At 42.5% G+C, this 17,392-nt stretch overlaps 1 protein-coding gene across 1 annotated transcript in view; it reads left to right on the top strand.

The window, feature by feature from the left end:
- The window catches only part of TOP3B (DNA topoisomerase III beta), a 32,303-nt gene extending 15,870 nt beyond the window's left edge, over positions 1-16,433 (top strand). Inside the window, 12 exon segments of the mRNA XM_070762864.1 lie at positions 813-903; positions 1,517-1,671; positions 3,269-3,299; positions 3,302-3,373; positions 5,366-5,451; positions 5,453-5,513; positions 7,521-7,694; positions 9,608-9,736; positions 10,374-10,523; positions 11,468-11,568; positions 13,448-13,649; positions 15,888-16,433. Coding sequence (XP_070618965.1) covers positions 813-903; positions 1,517-1,671; positions 3,269-3,299; positions 3,302-3,373; positions 5,366-5,451; positions 5,453-5,513; positions 7,521-7,694; positions 9,608-9,736; positions 10,374-10,523; positions 11,468-11,568; positions 13,448-13,649; positions 15,888-16,375 — 1,740 coding nt within the window. The 3' untranslated portion in view covers positions 16,376-16,433.
- Positions 16,434-17,392: the final 959 nt, after the last annotated feature.

Raw genomic sequence — 17,392 nt, 5'->3', positions numbered from 1 at the left:
CTGTCGTGGTATTAGTTACAATACAATGATTGTTTGAGTAGTCCTAGTCTATTTCATTCCATTCCATTCCATATTTTCTGTTCTATTCTATTCTATTCCATTCCACTCCTATTCTATTCCATTCCATCTTTTCTGTTCTGTTCTATTCTATTCTATTCCATTCCAATTGTATTCCATTCCATTCTATTCTTTCTATTCTATTCCATTCCATTCCATTCCATTCTAATTATATTCCATTCCATTCCACTCCATTCTATTGCATATTTTCTATTCTATTCTATTCCACTCCATTCTAATTCCATTCCATTGCATATTTTCTATTCTATTCTATTCTATTTCTATTCCACTCCATTCTAATTCTATTCCACTCCATTCCATTCTAATTCTATTCCATTCCATTCATTGTTTGCTACCTTCCTCTTGATCTTCTATTTTATTCCATTCCATTCTATTCTTTCTATTCTATTCCATTCCACTCCATTCTATTGCATATTTTCTGTTCTATTCTATTCCACTCCATTCTAATTTTAATTCTGTTCCATTCCATTCTATTCTATTGCATATTTTCTGTTCTGTTCTATTCTATTCTATTTCTATTCCACTCCATTCTAATTCTATTCCACTCCATTCTAATTCTATTCCACTCCATTCATTGTTTGCTACTTCCTCTTGCTCTTCTTGTAAATGAGAGAGAATGAAATTTAAATAGTTTATCCTAGAACTTGATTTATCGGGATAAAATCTGGATAAAATCAAGTTCTAGGATAAACTATTTTAAGGAACATCCCTTCTTCTTCTTCTTTTTTTTTCAGGTAGAGTCTGTGAGTAAAAAGGAGAAAGTGAAACAGCGACCTCTCGCTCTTAATACGGTGGAAATGTTGCGGGTTGCCAGTGCTGCATTGGGTAAATATGGCAGGATTCGTTTTAAAAAAATAATAGCCATGGCACTTAGACTTCTATACTGCTTCACAGTGCTTTGCAGCCCTCTGTAAACCTGCTGGATTTCACCCCTGGTTGACCCCCCCCCCCCTTTGTTGTGGCAGCCCCTCAAATACAGTGGTACCTCGACATACGAGTTTAATTCGTTCCAGACCCGAGCTCGTAAGTCGATCAACTCGCATCTTGAACGAATACCTTTAGACTTTGTTTTTCGCGCCGTGATAACTAGAAGCAAGGAGATTCTTGCGCCACCTAGTGGAAGCTCGGCTTGTATCCCGAATTTGAGCTCGGGTGTTGAACAGAAATTTCGCTCGCGTCGCGGCTCGTAACTTGGAATACTCGCATGTGGAGCAGCTCGTATCTAGAGGTACTACTGTATTGGGAAATTACTATTCTGTCCTCCTTTTTCCTCTAGATTGGCCATACTCAATTCCTGCAACCGTGCTTGTATGTTTTAGTCCCTTAATCATCTTAGTTTGCTCTTCTCTGAACTCCTTCCAAAGTCTCAACATCTTTTGTGTGATGTGGTGACGATTGATTTTCAACCTGGGTTTTTTTTCTTTCCCCAAACCTGTAGGAATGGGACCACAACATACGATGCAGATAGCTGAACGCTTGTACACCCAGGGCTATATTAGTTATCCTCGAACAGAAACGACTCACTATCCTGAAAATTTCGATTTGAAAGGCCCTTTGCGACAACAAGCTAATAATCCTTATTGGGCTGAAAACGTAAGTAACATATCTATCTATCTATTTATCTACCTACCTACCTACCTATCTATGTAACTACTCTATCTATCTATCTATCTATCTATCTATCTATCTATCTATCTACCTACCTACCTACCTACCTACCTACCTATCTACCTACCTCTGTCATCTATCTATCTATCTATCTATCTACCTCTGTCATCTATCTATCTATCTATCTATCTATCTATCTAGTCTGTCTGTGTGCGTGTGTGTGTGTATGTGTGTGTGTGTATAACATTTTTGCTGAATTGAAAATGAAGGGAGACTAGTATAGATCTATTTCAAGGTTGTTTCTTCTCATCAGCTTGCCATATCCTCACTGGAATTTGAACCTGCAGCCTTTCTAGGCCGCAGGATCTCATCCCTTCAGCTGTGTACCAGGAAATGTTAAGTGTTTTTTCCTCCCACATTTGGGTATGCCAAGGTGATTTGACAGAAATTTTTTTATATATGTGTGTGTGTGTGTGTGTGATTTTTTTGGTCAAGTCTCCCTTTTCATTATCAGCAAAAACGTGTTACATACATAACACCATTGGCCTTCCAAAAGGATACGAAGACTTGGCTTTGCCAGGGGGCCATGAATTTACATCTTTCCTGGCCAAATCATATTGAATGGTATGTTGTGTTGATTGGATTGCTGAGTTGTGAGTTTTTATTGAGGTTAATGTTTTAATTTATATTGGACTTCTGTTTATTGTTAACTGTATTTTTATATTTTGTTGTAAGCTGCCCTGAGTCCTTCGAGATTGGGCAGCATAGAAGTCGAATGGGGACAAAACTGGTCGGGCGGTAGGAAAAGCAAGTAGGATGCTTGGCTGCATAGCTAGAGGTATAACAAGCAGGAAGAGGGAGATTGTGATCCCCTTATATAGAGCACTGGTGAGACCACATTTGGAGTACTGTGTTCAGTTCTGGAGACCTCATCTACAAAAAGATATTGACAAAATTGAACGGGTCCAAAGACGGGCTACAAGAATGGTGGAAAGGTCTTAAGCATAAAACGTATCAGGAAAGACTTAATGAACTCAATCTGTATAGTCTGGAGGACAGAAGGAAAAGGGGGCACATGATCGAAACATTTAAATATGTTAAAGGGTTAAATAAGGTTCAGGAGGGAAGTGTTTTTAATAGGAAAGTGAACACAAGAACAAGGGGACACAATCTGAAGTTAGTTGGGGGAAAGATCAAAGGCAACATGAGAAAATATTATTTTACTGAAAGAGTAGTAAATCCTTGGAACAAACTTCCAGCAGACGTGGTTGGTAAATCCACAGTAACTGAATTTAAACATGCCTGGGATAAACATATATCCATTGTAAGATAAAATACAGGAAATAGTATAAGGGCAGACTAGATGGACCATGAGGTCTTTTTCTGCCGTCAGTCTTCTATGTTTCTATGTTTCTAAAACTCACTTAACAACTGTCTCATTTAACAACAGAAACTTTGGGTTTGGTAGTTCTTTGTAAGGTGAGGATTGCCTGTAGTTAACTTATAGTCTGCTCCAAACACCTTTCAGTTCGGCCAGAGGTGGCCCTTGGCTCATGTATGCTGTCTGTGGCTTTCTCCTAAGGTCAAAACATTAATGGCGGAAGGCATCAACAGGCACGGAAAGGCCACGATGCTGGAGACCACCCCCCCATCACCCCAATGAGAGCTGCCTCGGAAGCAGAATTAGGTGAGCGGTTATTTATGATTGCAAAACGGTTCTGACCCAGCTCCCCAGACACCTCTGACGGGAACTCAAAACATTCCTTTGTTAGGAATGCCGGCAGCTGCGACAAAAAAGTTTATCTCGCAGGCTAACCAGTCCGTCCGTCCGGAAGAGGAATACAGCGTTCCCTTGATTTTCGCGGGTCCGAACTTCGCGATTAGCCTATACCACGGTTTTTCAAAACATATTAATTCAAAAATACTTTGCGGTTTTGTTTCTATACCACGGTTTTCCCCCGCCCGATGACATCATGCGTCATCGCCAAACTAATAATTTTTGCAAATAAATAAGAAATAAAATAATTATTGTTGATAAGTAATTACGTGTATAAATATCAGGATCACTAAGTGTCTTATTCAATGGTGAGTACCAGTAATAATGGTGAGTAAATGGTTGTTAAGGGAATGGGAAATGGTAATTTAGGGGTTTAAAGTGTTAAGGGAGGGCTTGTGATACTGTCCATAGCCCAAAATGGTGTACAGTGTTCCCTCGATTTTCGCGGGGGATGCGTTCCGAGACCGCCCGCGAAAGTTGAATTTCCGCGAAGTAGAGATGCAGAAGTAAATACACTATTTTTGGCTATGGACAGTATCACAAACCTTCCCTTAACACTTTAAACCCTTAAATTGCAATTTTCCATTCCCTTAGCAACCATTCAGATTATTACTCACCAGGTTTATTTATTAAAGTTTATTAAAAAAAATATTTATTAAAGGCAGACGAAAGTTTGGCGATGACACATGACGTCATTGGGCGGGAAAAACCGTGGTATAGGGAAAAACCCCGCAAAGTATTTTTTAATTAATATTTTCAAAAAACCGTGGTATAGACTTTCCGCGAAGTTCGAACCTGCGAAAATCGAGGGAACGCTGTATTTACTTCCACATCTGTACTTCGCGGAAATATTAGGATCACTAAGTGTCTTATTCAATGGTGAGTACCAGTAATAATGGGGAGTAAATGATTGTTAAGGGAATGGGAAATGGTAATTTAGGGGTTTAAAGTGTTAAGGGATGGCTTGTGATACTGTTCATAGCCCAAAATGGTGTATTTACTTCCACATCTCTACTTCGTGGAAATTCGACTTTCGCGGGCGGTCTCGGAACGCATCCCCTGCGAAAATCAAGGAAACACTATAGTTGCCTGACACGCCCATTCATCTCTGCCCTCTGCCTTTTAGCCCTTTGCTAGTAGCAGTGGCTCTTCCGTCCCAAGGACCGGCCCATAGATTTCCACTGCTCTCCTCTCTGCTTTCTGAGCATCTGTGCGCCAGGCACAAGACTCAGCTTTTCCTCCTGTTGACTCTCCCTCTGAGGGTTGATGGATGGCCCAGGCTCTCTCTCTCTCTCTCTCTGCCACCTCCATTCCCTCTTCCCTCTTGGAGCTCCCAGGTTGCCCTGATGCTGGCTGACTCCCACGCCAATTTTTTCTTGTCCGATTCGGCTGATGGAGGGACCAGCAGCCGACAGGCCACAACACTTGTTACTTTGCTTATCAGAAGCTGGCTGGGTGTCGAGCCAGTGCAGGCGTTGCTGATAAATTAACGTCTTGCCACACTATCCACTGAAGGCCTGATGTTTATGGGAGGGGTGATTTTCATGATGCAGCCACAAAGCATCCTTTCGAGGGGTTCAAGGTCATCCTATGCCCAGCCACCTGGGCGGAAGCGGAAGGAGGACCCACCACACTGGCACAATCTGAGTGGGCAACGTGACAAGTTTGTGGGTGGGGGGACGAGGGATGTGAACTTTCAACTGGGTGGGAAACCCAAGATTCAAATTTCCCAGTGTGGGTGTCAGGATGGCTCCGGCAATACTTTGACTTGGACTCTTGATTTAGCTTTGGATGCTACCTGCAACCTTGACAGATATTTCGTTTCGTGCACACACTCCCATTTCGACACTCAGTGGCAACAGGTCAAAGTTGTAACAGCCGCGCCTCTCCGTGTATTTCCAGGGGGTGATGGATGGAGGCTGTACGAATACATCACGAGGCATTTTATCGCCACTATCAGTGCCGACTGCAAATACCTTCAAACGAGCCATTGCGTGCAGCGTCGCCTCGGAACGTTTCACCTGCATAGGAAAGACGGTTCTTTCGCCAGGTAGGGAAGGGGTTAAGGGACAGTCTTGGGACAGATTTTTTTTCCCCTTTTTGTACCCTTCCTTCCTTTCTCTCTCTCTCTCTCTTTCCTTTCCCTTTCCTTTCTCTTTCCCCCTTTCTTTTGTGTTTTTCTTTCTTTCTTCCTTTCTCTCTGTCTCTCCTTTCTCTTTTTCCTTCCTCTCTTCTATATGTTTGTTTGCTTGTTTCTCTTTCTCTCTCCTTTCTCTTTTCCCCTTTCCTTTCTTTTGTATGTTTTTCTTTCTTTCTTCCATTCTCTCTCTCTCCTTTCTCTTTTCCCTTCCTTTCTTCTGCATGTTTGTTTGCTTATTTCTCTTTCTCTCTCCTTTCTCTTTTCCCCTTTCCTTTCTTCTTTCTTTTTTTTCTTATGAAAAACATTACTTATCTCTTTTTAAAGATTAGCTAAGATTAGTGTAGAATTACCACTTGCTTTTTAATGGTAATTCTTTCTCTTTTCTTTCATTTCCTTTCTCTTTTCCTTTCCTTTTTTCTTTCTTTCTTCCTTTCTTTTTTTCTCTTTCTTTCTTTCTTTCTCTCTCCCTCTCTCCCTTTCCTTTCTCTTTTCCCCTTTCCTTTCCTTTGTATATCTCTCTCTTTCTTTTTCTTTTTTCTTTTCCTTCCTTCCTTTCCTTTCTTCCTTCCCTCGTTCTTTATAAACCTTTAAATACAAAAACTATGAAAAACATTACTTACCTCTTTTCAAAGATTAGCTAAGATTAGTGCAGAATTACCACTTGCTTTTTAAAATTCTTTTAATGGTAATTCTTTCTCTTTTCTTTCCTTTCCTTTCTCTTTTCCTTTCATTTTTTCTTTATTCCTTCCTTTCCTTTTTTATTCCTTTATTTTTCTTTCTTTCTTTCTCTCTCTCCCTCTCTCTCCCTTTCCTTTCTCTTTTCCCCTTTGCTTTCCTTTGTATATCGCTTTATTTTTCTTTTCTTTCTTTTCCTTCCTTCCTTCTCTCGTTCTTTATAAACCTTTAAATACAAAAATTAGGAAAAAACATTACTTACCTCTTTTTAAAGATTAGCTAAGATTAGTGCAGAATTACCACTTGCTTTTTAAAATTCTTTTAATGGTAATTCTTTCTCTTTTCTTTCCTTTCCTTTCTCTTTTCCTTTCATTTTTTCTTTATTCCTTCCTTTCCTTTTTTATCTTTCTTTCTCTCTCTCTCTCCCTCTCTCTCCCTTTCCTTTCTCTTTTCCCCTTTCCTTTGTATCTCTTTCTCTCTCTTTCTTTCTTTCTTTCTTTCTTTCTACTTCTTCCTTTTCCTTCCTTTTCCTTCCTTCCTTCCCTCATTCTTTATAAACCTTTAAATACAAAAACTATGAAAAACATTACTTACCTCTTTTTAAAGATTAGCTAAGATTAGTGCAGAATTACCACTTGCTTTTTAAAATTCTTTTAATGGTAATTCTTTCTCTTTTCTTTCCTTTCCTTTCTCTTTTCCTTTCCTTTTTTCTTTCTTCCTTCCTTTATTTTTTTCTCTTTCTTTCTCTCTCCCTCTCTCTCCCTTTCCTTTCTCTTTTCCCCTTTCCTTTCCTTTGTATATCTCTTTCTTTTTCTTTTCTTTCTTTTCCTTCCTTCCCTCGTTCTTTATAAACCTTTAAATACAAAAATTAGGAAAAAACATTACTTACCTCTTTTTAAAGATTAGCTAAGATTAGTGCAGAATTACCACTTGCTTTTTAAAATTCTTTTAATGGTAATTCTTTCTCTTTTCTTTCCTTTCCTTTCTTTTCCCCTTTCCTTTTTTCTTTCTTCGTTCCTTTCTTTTTTCTTTCTTTCTTTCTCTCTCTCTCACTTTCCTTTCTCTTTTCCCCTTTGCTTTCCTTTGTATATCTCTTTCTTTCTTTTTCTTTCTTTTCCTTCCTTCCCTTGTTCTTTATAAACCTTTAAATACAAAAATTATGAAAAAACATTACCTCTTTTTAAAGATTAGCTAAGATTAGTGCAGAATTACCACTTGCTTTTAAGAAAAAAATCATTGCAGGTTTTACTGAAGTGATGCCTTGGCAAAGCATCCCCTTGGAAGAGAGCCTGCCCAGCTGTGAGAGAGGAGACCTCTTTCCTGTGAGCGAAGTGAAGCTCCTGGAGAAGCAGACTTGCCCACCCGACTATTTGACGGAAGCTGAACTCATCACATTGATGGAAAAACACGGGATAGGTAGGGATGGTCCTTTCGGGTGGCATATTTCGCATCTCCGACTCAGTTGTCAATCAAGAACACTGTCCTAGGGTACCAAGACCCAGTTCATCCTTCTCAGAATCTGTGACTAACTGAAAAGGTCGTGGGCCACTTACAACAGAAGGTATACAAAGACAGAGAATGAAGGAATTCCGGTCACAATTCAAAGTGTTGGTTATGACCTATAAAGCCCTTCATGGCACCGGACCAGATTATCTCCGGGACCGCCTTCTGCCGCACGAATCCCAGCGACCAGTTAGGTCCCACAGAATGGGTCTTCTCTGGGTCCCGTCAACTAAACAATGTCGCTTGGTGGGACCCAGGGGAAGAGCCTTCTCTGTGGCGGCCCCGGCCCTCTGGAACCAACTCCCCCAGAGATTAGAATTCCCCCACCCTCCTTGCCTTTCGAAAGCTGCTTAAAACCCACCTCTGCCGCCAGGCATGGGGGAATTGAGATACTCTTTCCCCCTAGGCCTTTACAATTTTATGCATGGTATGTCTGTATGTATGATTGGTTTTTATATAATGGGTTTTTAACTGTTTTTAGTATTGGATTTTGTTATATAATGTTTTATTGTTGTTGTTAGCCGCCCCGAGTCTGCAGAGAGGGGCGGCATACAATTCCAATAAATAAATAAATAAATAAATAAATCAATCAATCAATGAATCAATCCTTCTCAGAATCTGTGACTAACTGAAATGGTTGTGGGCCACTTACAACAGAAGGTATACAAAGATAGAGAATGAAGGAATTCCGGTCACAATTCAAAGTGTTGGTTATGACCTATAAAGCCCTTCATGGCACCGGACCAGATTATCTCAGGGACTGCCTTTTGCCGCACGAATCCCAGCGACCAGTTAGGTCCCACAGAGTGGGTCTTCTCCGGGTCCCGTCAACCAAACAATGTCGTTTGGCGGGACCCAGGGGAAGAGCCTTCTCTGTGGCAGCCCCGGCCTTGCCTTTCATAAGCTTCTTAAAACTTCTTAATACTGAGCTGGGGTGACGCAGCAGATAGAGTGCTGTACTGCAGGCCACAGAAGCTAACTATAGATCTGAAGGTCAGCGGTTCAAATCTCATCACCGGCTCAAGGTTGACTCAGCTTTCCATCCTTCCGAGGTGGGTCAAATGAGGACCCGGATTGTGGGGGCAATAGCCTAGCTCTGTTAAAAAGTGCTATTGCTAACATGTTGTAAGCTGCCCTGAGTCTAAGGAGAAGGGCGGCATAAAAATCGAATGAATGAATGAATGAATGAATGAATGAATGAATGAATGAATGAATGAATAAATAAATAAAAACCCACCTCGGCCGCCAGGCATGGGGGAACTGAGATACTCTTCCCCCTAGGTCTTTACAATTGTATGCATGGTATGTCTGTATGTATGTTTGGTTTTATAATAAGGGTTTTTAACTGCTTTAATATTGGATTGTTTATATGCTGTTTTTATTACTGTTGTTAGCCGCCCCGAGTCTACTGAGAGGGGCGGCATACAAATCCAATAAATAAATATAAATAAATAAATAAAGTCCTTAACTCAAGAATTTGCTTTGAGGATCAATTCTGAATGTCTAGTTTTTGGAGACAAATATCCTTTCAGGTGTCTTGTAGAGAAGAGAGATCAGATAACCACATGTTGCTTGAATTATGTGATGAAGATGCTTGGGTGTTGTAGCTTGGCTGGATCCTGAGGATCATACCTTCAACGGCTTTCTTTACCATGTCACGAGCTTATCAAAAGCAGCCAACTTAGCCTCAGTCTACCCCATCTGCGAAATGGGTATAACCATGCAGCTTCCAGAAACAGGGTTGTTGCTGTTGTTTTCAATAGGGAAAGACTTTGGAACGCAGTGAAGGGCTGGATCAAACAATTAACACTTTGTGTTGTTGTTAGGAACGGATGCCAGCATTCCTGTCCATATCAACAACATATGCCAACGCAACTACGTCACGGTGGAAGGGGGCCGAAGACTGAAACCCACCAACCTGGGCATAGTTTTGGTACACGGCTACTACAAAATAGGTAACGTGGCATTTTGTGGTGGGGGGAGGACAACGCTAGGGAAATTGAAGGAGTATATTTGTGAGTTAGGACAAAGTTACTTGAAAGACACACACCCCCTATCTCACATGGAGGAGTTCATCTTTCTTCCTTGCAACTGAAGAGAAGAGGTCAAATCCCAGAATTCCCCAGCCTGCATGCTTTAAGATGATTGGACTTCAATTCCCAGGATTCCCTAGTCAACATGCTTTAAGAGAGATGGACTTCAATTCCCAGAATTCCCCAGCCAGCAGCATGCTTTAAGATGATTGGACTTCAACTCCCAGAATTCCCTAACCACCATGCTTTAAGATGGGTGGACTTCAACTCCCAGAATTCCCTAACCACCATGCTTTAAGAGAGAGGAACTTCAACTCCCAGAATTCCCCAGCCACCATGCTTTGAGCCAGTGTCAACTCTCATAATTCCCCGCGGTTGGGGGATTCTGGCTGTGTGCGCACTCCACAGCTCTTAAAGTGGCTGAGTTTGCAAAACTGGATTCTAAGAGTTTTCCATGCATTTGGGACCAAGCCTGGATGTTTGTCCCAGGCCGACTCGCTTGGAACATCCCGTAAAGTTTTAAAGGCATCTCTGTGTTTGTCTCTTCCCTCCTGTTCAGATGCGGAGCTGGTGCTCCCCACCATCCGTAGCGCGGTGGAGAAGCAGCTCAACCTGATTGCTCAAGGCAAAGCCAATTTCCATCAAGTCCTGGAGCACACCTTGGACATCTTCAAAAGGAAGTTCCACTACTTTGTGGATTCCATCGCTGGTAGGTCTCCACTCCTCCCCTGGCTGGCGTTTTTACAAATGTGTAGTCTTCCAAAAGGAAAAATAACTTCTATGGGTCAGGAGTTTATACTGCTGGATACCTAAGAATCCTATTCTGCCCCCTTCTTTGTTTTGCTCTTTTAGTTGATTTTACTTAATTAGATTTGGTGGTGTTTTTAAAAAGAAGAATTTGCAGTCATGACATAGTAGCCGCCCCAAGTCTACGGAGAGGGGTGGCATACAAATCAAATCAAATCATAGACAGACAGACAGACAGACAGACAGACAGACAGACAGACAGACAGACAGACAGACAGACAGACAGACAGACAGACAGACAGACAGTTAGTTCAGGGAGAAATAATGATCTACTGAATCGTAACTTTGCTTCTTAGGAATTGTCCAACAGTTCAGTGCTTTGTTGTTAATGGTTATGAATATGAAAGAGTTCTTATTTTTACAGGGTTATACAAAATATAAATGATGTAGATCAAAAGATCTTTCCTTCCTCCCTCCCTCCTCTTTTTCCTTCCTTCTGTCTGAATCTCTTCTTTCTTTCTTTCTTTCTTTCTCTTTCTTTCTCTGTCTCTCTTCCTTGTTATTTCTGTTTTTCCAGAAAAAAAGAGAGAATCTTTCTTTCTTTCTTTATTTCCTTCCTTCCTTCTTCCTTCCTCTTCTCTTCTCCTCTCCTTTCCCTTTTCTTTTTCCCCATTCCTTTCCTCTTTATGTCCTTTCTTTCTTTTTCTTTCCTTTCTTCTTTCCTTCCTTCCTTTTCTTTCTCCCCTTCCTTTCATTCCCCTCCCCTCCCCTTCCTGTCTTCCCTCCTTTTTGTCCTCCTTAAACCACCCCAATAAAATTGGTTTTTTTAAAACAGAAAAGGTGACAGCCGTGCGCACTTTCAAAACACCTGACCGTTTTCTCCCACATGCCTTCCCTTCCCTCCAGGTATGGATGAGTTAATGGAAGTATCTTTTTCACCCCTGGCTGCCACAGGGAAGCCCCTCTCGCGATGCGGCAAATGTCATCGTTTTATGAAATACATCCAGGTAAAGAAAATCTGTCAGTGTGCACAGTGTGATTCAGTGATGGGCTGCAAATTTTTTTACTACCACACTGTGGCTGTGGCTTATTCTGTGGGTGTGGCTTGATGGTCATGTGACAGGGCAGGTGTGGCTTGCTGGCCATGTGACCAGGTGGGAGTGGCTGGACAGGCATGTGACTGGGGGGGGTGGTTTAAAAGTCATGTGACTGGGGGGTGGTGGTTTAAAAGTCATGTGACTGGGTGGGAGTGGCTTACCGACCAAGATAAGTTTTCAAATAGGGGCTTGGGCCCTTTTTCAGTTGATTAAGTCCCATTACCTGTATTTGAATAGCCACAAAAAGGACCGATGATAGGCAGCATTATTTGTTGAGGAGCACAGTCACATTTTAAGGTTTTGTACTGAACCCACAAGGTTCAATATGATAACAGATTAGGCAAGTGGCTCAATTTTCTTCAATTGCTATAAAAGTTCAGTTGTAGTTAATGATTAAAATGATTAAAGCGTTTATCATTTAAACGCATACTATAAAAGCATACTATTTATTTATTTCCTATTTTAAAAGTAATTAAGGATCACACTAATGTACAAGAGAAGGAAGGACAATGAAAGAACTATTAAGTATTCAATACATAGTGCATAAACTTACTACCCACACTCATTGCATCAGCTTTTACAGCAGCCTGACATCAGCTGGTTAGCTATTAAATCATCATTACCCTGACAAAATCTGGAGTTTAAGCCGGTGTAAGAAACGAGATCTGTGATGTGATCTTTTTTTTAAATGGTTGCACAAATTTTATGTACTTATGGGGAGCTTCCTTTTGTTTTATTTTTATACTTGGTGTTGTACATACTCCTGGTCAGTTGGAGGATGATGAAGAACTTCAGGACTCTGATACAGGTAGTGTTTATGAATTAGTGGTGGGCCCGGGGTTACAGGTAGTAGAACATGTGGGAGGCCAGCCATAGGATGTTGCTAGGAGTCCAGAATCTAGCGAGGAAGAATCAGACGTTCGCTGGGTCAATCCTAAATTCAGAAGGGTCCAAAAACGTAAGGAACAGGTGTTTGGAAGAAGATATTAAGGGGAGGAATGGGTTAAATACTGGAGTGATGTATTTGGTACGTCAGGGGGCCAGTGGGGAAGAAGGGTGGAGTTTCAATGTTGTAGGGCTAAAATGAAAGGTGTTTCTGTTCAGCTCCCAAGCGAGCAAACTCAGCCTGTGTTATTTTACAATCATTTCTGCTATTTTTGAATTATGCTGTGAGTACATAAATCTTGGAAAACCGGAGGAGGCTGTGAGGAATGCAGGAGGAATGTAATTAAGAGAGATAATGGGAGAAAAGGGAATGTGCTAGTCCGAACTATTTTGAATACAGAAGTGAAGAGAATAAAAATGGAGTTTCTTTGTTTATGAAATACTGCATTTATTAAGACTTATTTTTAATAGCTAAAGTTCTACCAGAAACCAGAACACTTGACACAGGTAGTCCTTGATTTAGAAATGGGTAAAACGGTTTGTTCGTTCAGGTGGAAACGACGATTGTTTTTACAAAAGTCTAAATATCCTTTATGCACTTTTTTGGTTTAAACCCAAAAAACGGAATCAAAATGAACTGGTCATTTCAGGATCGGACGGGAACTGGCTTTTCCAGAAACTATCATCTTTTTCTTTCTTTCTTTCTTTCTTTCTTTCTTTCTTTCTTTCTTTCTTTCTTTCTTTCTTTCTTTCTTTCTTTCTTTCTTTCTTTCTTTCTTTCTTTCTTTCTTTCTTTCTTTCTTTCTTTCTTTCTTTCTTTCTTTCTGGATTTGATTTGTATGTTGCCCTCTCTGTAGACTCTTAAATGTTTTGAGCTTTGTCCTTTGCTGATTGTTTTTTGCAGGCCAAGCCAAGCCGTCTCCATTGCTCGCACTGTGACGAGACCTACAGCCTTCCCCAGAACGGGACAATCAAACTCTACAAAGAGTTGCGATGCCCACTAGATGACTTCGAGCTGGTGCTGTGGTCTTCTGGATCCAGGGGGAAAAGTTACCCCCTGTGCCCTTATTGTTACAATAACCCTCCTTTTAGGGATATGAAGAAAGGTGAGATTTCACAGGAGGAGATGTAAACTAACTAACTTACTAACTTTATTTTTGGGAGTATAAGACGCACCTTAGGTTTTGGGGAGGAAAATAGGAAAAAGAATCTGCTTACCAGGTATTCAGCTGGTTAGCGTCCTTAGTCTGGTCAGCTTCAGCACGTTATTTTATCCCCTGGTTAGGGCTTTTAAAAAAACTTTATTCGGAGAGTAACAATGAAACAGCTTGCAAGTCAGTAAAAGCTGTGGAAATTGTTAGGACCTAGAAAGAAACATTCGGAGCAAGTAAAGCAATGGAAAAAACCCTGCAAAGATTTAGGGCTTGGAAAACATTCTTTGCAGAGAGTAACAATGAAAGAGGGTGATTCTGTAAACCACTTAGAAAAAGCACTGTGAAGCAGTATATAAGTCTAAATTGATTGATTGATTGATTAATTAGATTTGTATGCCGCACCTCTCTGTAGACTCGGAGAGAAATGCTATTGTTAGTCCTTCCTTCTTTCCTTCCTTCTTTCTTTCCTTCCCTTCTTTCCTCAAGGTTGACTCAGCCTTCCCTCCTTCCAAGGTGGGTCAAATGAGGACCCATATTGTTGGGGGGCAAGAGGCTGATTCTGTAAATCACTTAGAGAGGACTGTGAAAGCACTATGAAGGGGTATATAAGTCTAAATGCTATTCCTATTCCTTCCTTCCTTCTTTCCTTCCCTCCCTCCCTTCCTCCTTCCTTCCCTTCCTTCCTCAAGGTTGACTCGGCCTTCCCTCCTTCCAAGGTGGGTCAAATGAGGACCCAGATTGTTGGGGGCAAATAGGCTGATCCTGTAAATCACTTAGAGAGGACTGTGAAAGCACTATGAAGGGGTATATAAGTCTAAATGCTATTCCTATTCCTTCCTTCCTTCTTTCCTTCCCTCCCTTCCTTCCTCAAGGTTGACTCGGCCTTCCCTCCTTCCGAGGTGGGTCAAATGAGGACCCATATTGTTGGGGGGCAAGAGGCTGATTCTGTAAACCACTTAGCATAGTTCCCTCTAAGCTGAGCAGTGAGCAATCGCTCACTTAAAAATCATCATCAACTCAGAGTTTTTCAAACCTGCCCAGAAGCCGAGAGGGAAAAAGTGAGAGGGAAAGAGTGCCGCCCAGTCCCGAAGGGACTGCCGCTCAGACACTATACTTTTCCGCCCACACCAGAAAAAAATTAGAAGGGACATTGCCACTTAGAGAGGACTGTGAAAGCACTATGAAGGGGTATATAAGTCTAAATGCTATTACAATTCCTTCCTCCCTCCCTCCTTCCCTCCCTCCCTCCCTTCCTGGTTGGCTCAGCCTTCCCTCCTTCCAAGGTGTGTCAAATGAGGACCCAGATTGTTGGGGGCAAATAGGCTGATCCTGTAAACCACTTAGAGAGGACTGTGAAAGCACTATGAAGGGGTATATAAGTCTAAATGCTATTACTATTCCTTCCTTCCTTCCTTCCTCCCTCCCTCCTTCCCTCCCTTCCTGGTTGGCTCAGCCTTCCCTCCTTCCAAGGTGGGTCAAATGAGGACCCAGATTGTTGGGGGCAAATAGGCTGATCCTGTAAACCACTTAGAGAGGACTGTGAAAGCACTATGAAGGGGTATATAAGTCTAAATGCTATTACTATTCCTTCCTCCCTCCCTCCTTCCCTCCCTCCCTCCCTTCCTGGTTGGCTCAGCCTTCCCTCCTTCCAAGGTGGGTCAAATGAGGACCCAGATTGTTGGGGGCAAATAGGCTGATCCTGTAAACCACTTAGAGAGGACTGTGAAAGCACTATGAAGGGGTATATAAGTCTAAATGCTATTACTATTCCTTCCTTCCTTCCTTCCTCCCTCCCTCCTTCCCTCCCTTCCTGGTTGGCTCAGCCTTCCCTCCTTCCAAGGTGGGTCAAATGAGGACCCAGATTGTTGGGGGCAAATAGGCTGATCCTGTAAACCACTTAGAGAGGACTGTGAAAGCACTATGAAGGGGTATATAAGTCTAAATGCTATTCCTATTCCTTCCTTCCTTCCCTTCTCTTCCCTCCCTCCCTCCCCCCCTCCCTTCCTTTCCTTCCTTCCTCAAGGTTGACTCGGCCTTCCCTCCTTCCGATGTGGGTCAAATGAGGACCCAGATTGTTGGGGGAAAATAGGCTGATCCTATAAACCGCTTAGAGAGGGCTGCGAATGCTCCAGGAAGTGGCACATAAATCTAAAAGCTATTCTTCTTCTTGTTTCCCCCCTGCCAATGCAGGAATGGGTTGCAATGAATGCACCCACCCCAACTGCCAACATTCGCTCAACCTGCTTGGCATCGGCCAGTGCGTCGAGTGCGAAAGTGGGGTGCTGGTGCTAGATCCCACCTCGGGGCCCAAGTGGAAGATGGCTTGCAACAAATGCAACGTGGTGGTACACTTCTTCGAAAACGCCCACAAGGTGCGGGTGTCGGCTGAGACGTGCGAGGCCTGCGACGCCGCCCTGGTGGACGTGGATTTCAACAAGGCCAAGTCGCCGCTGCCCGGAGGCGAGACCCAGCACTCCGGCTGCGTCTTTTGCGACCCCGTCTTCCAGGACCTGGTGGAGTTGAAGCACGCGGCCATGAAGCATCCCATGCATCGGGGCGGGCAGGGGAAACGGCAGGGCCGAGGGAGGGGAGGCAAGGGCCGGCGGTTTGGGGGGGGCAGGCAGCCCCCTAAGAAGCCGAAAGACAAGATGGCCGCCCTCGCAGCTTATTTTGTATGATCGCCGTCATGCGGAAGGCGTTTCTTAATAAAATCCCTCCTGGAGAAAGCTGCCTTCAGTTGGTTCTCCTTGGTATTTTATGGCATTGGGAACTCCCTTCCCGGAAACATTCTTAAGTGGAAAAGTTTGTAAGAAAAAGCAATTTTTCCCATAGGAATCAGTGGTAAAAGAAAATAATGCGGGTGATTGGGGAAACCACAGGGAGGGTGGAGGCCCTGTTTCCTCCCTGGAGATTCCTAGAGAGGCCCTATGGAGGCTTCTCCCCGCCTTTTCCGGCCCTGTTTCCTCCCAGGAGATTCAAAGAGGCCCCATGGAGGCTTCTCCCCACCTTTTCTGGCCCTGTTTCCTCCCAGGAGATTCCTAGAGGCCCCACAGAGGCTTCTCCCCACCTTTTCTGGCCCTGTTTCCTCCCAGGAGATTCCTAGAGAGGCCCTATGGAGGCTTCTCCCTGCCTTTATTGACCCTGTTACCTCCCAGTAGATTCCTACAGGCCCTACAGAGGCTTCTCCCTGCCTTTCCTGGCCCTGTTTCCCCCCAGGAGATTCCTAGAGACGCCCCATGGAGGCCTCTCCCTGCCTTTTCCGACTCTGTTTCCTCCCAAGAGATTCCTAGCGAGGCCCTATGGAGGCTTCTCCCCGCCTTTTCTGGCCCTGTTTCCTCCCAGGAGATTCTTAGAGAGGTCCCATGGAGGCTTCTCCCTGCCTTTTCCCTTTACATAATAATAATAATAATAATAATAATAATAATAATAATAAATTGTAATAATAATAATAATAATATAAACAGCATCTGCACCAAGACATATTCCTTGTGTGTCGAATCACACTTGGCCAATAAAGAATTCTATTCTAAATAATAATAATAAATTATAATAGTTAATAATAATAATAATTATAATACTGTAATTTATGATTATAATATAGTAAAAACTTTGGCGCTGCTTTCCCTCCCCCTCCAACCAACGACCCGCCCAGGAAGCCCGGTTGCCCCCCATACACACCTAAACAGGAAAAAAGT

The sequence above is a fragment of the Erythrolamprus reginae genome, chromosome 10, assembly GCF_031021105.1.
Source record: "Erythrolamprus reginae isolate rEryReg1 chromosome 10, rEryReg1.hap1, whole genome shotgun sequence".
NCBI classification, from domain to species: Eukaryota; Metazoa; Chordata; class Lepidosauria; order Squamata; family Dipsadidae; genus Erythrolamprus; species Erythrolamprus reginae.
Note: the sequence above shows the minus strand (reverse complement) of the source record. Positions and strands in the feature narration are given on the sequence as shown.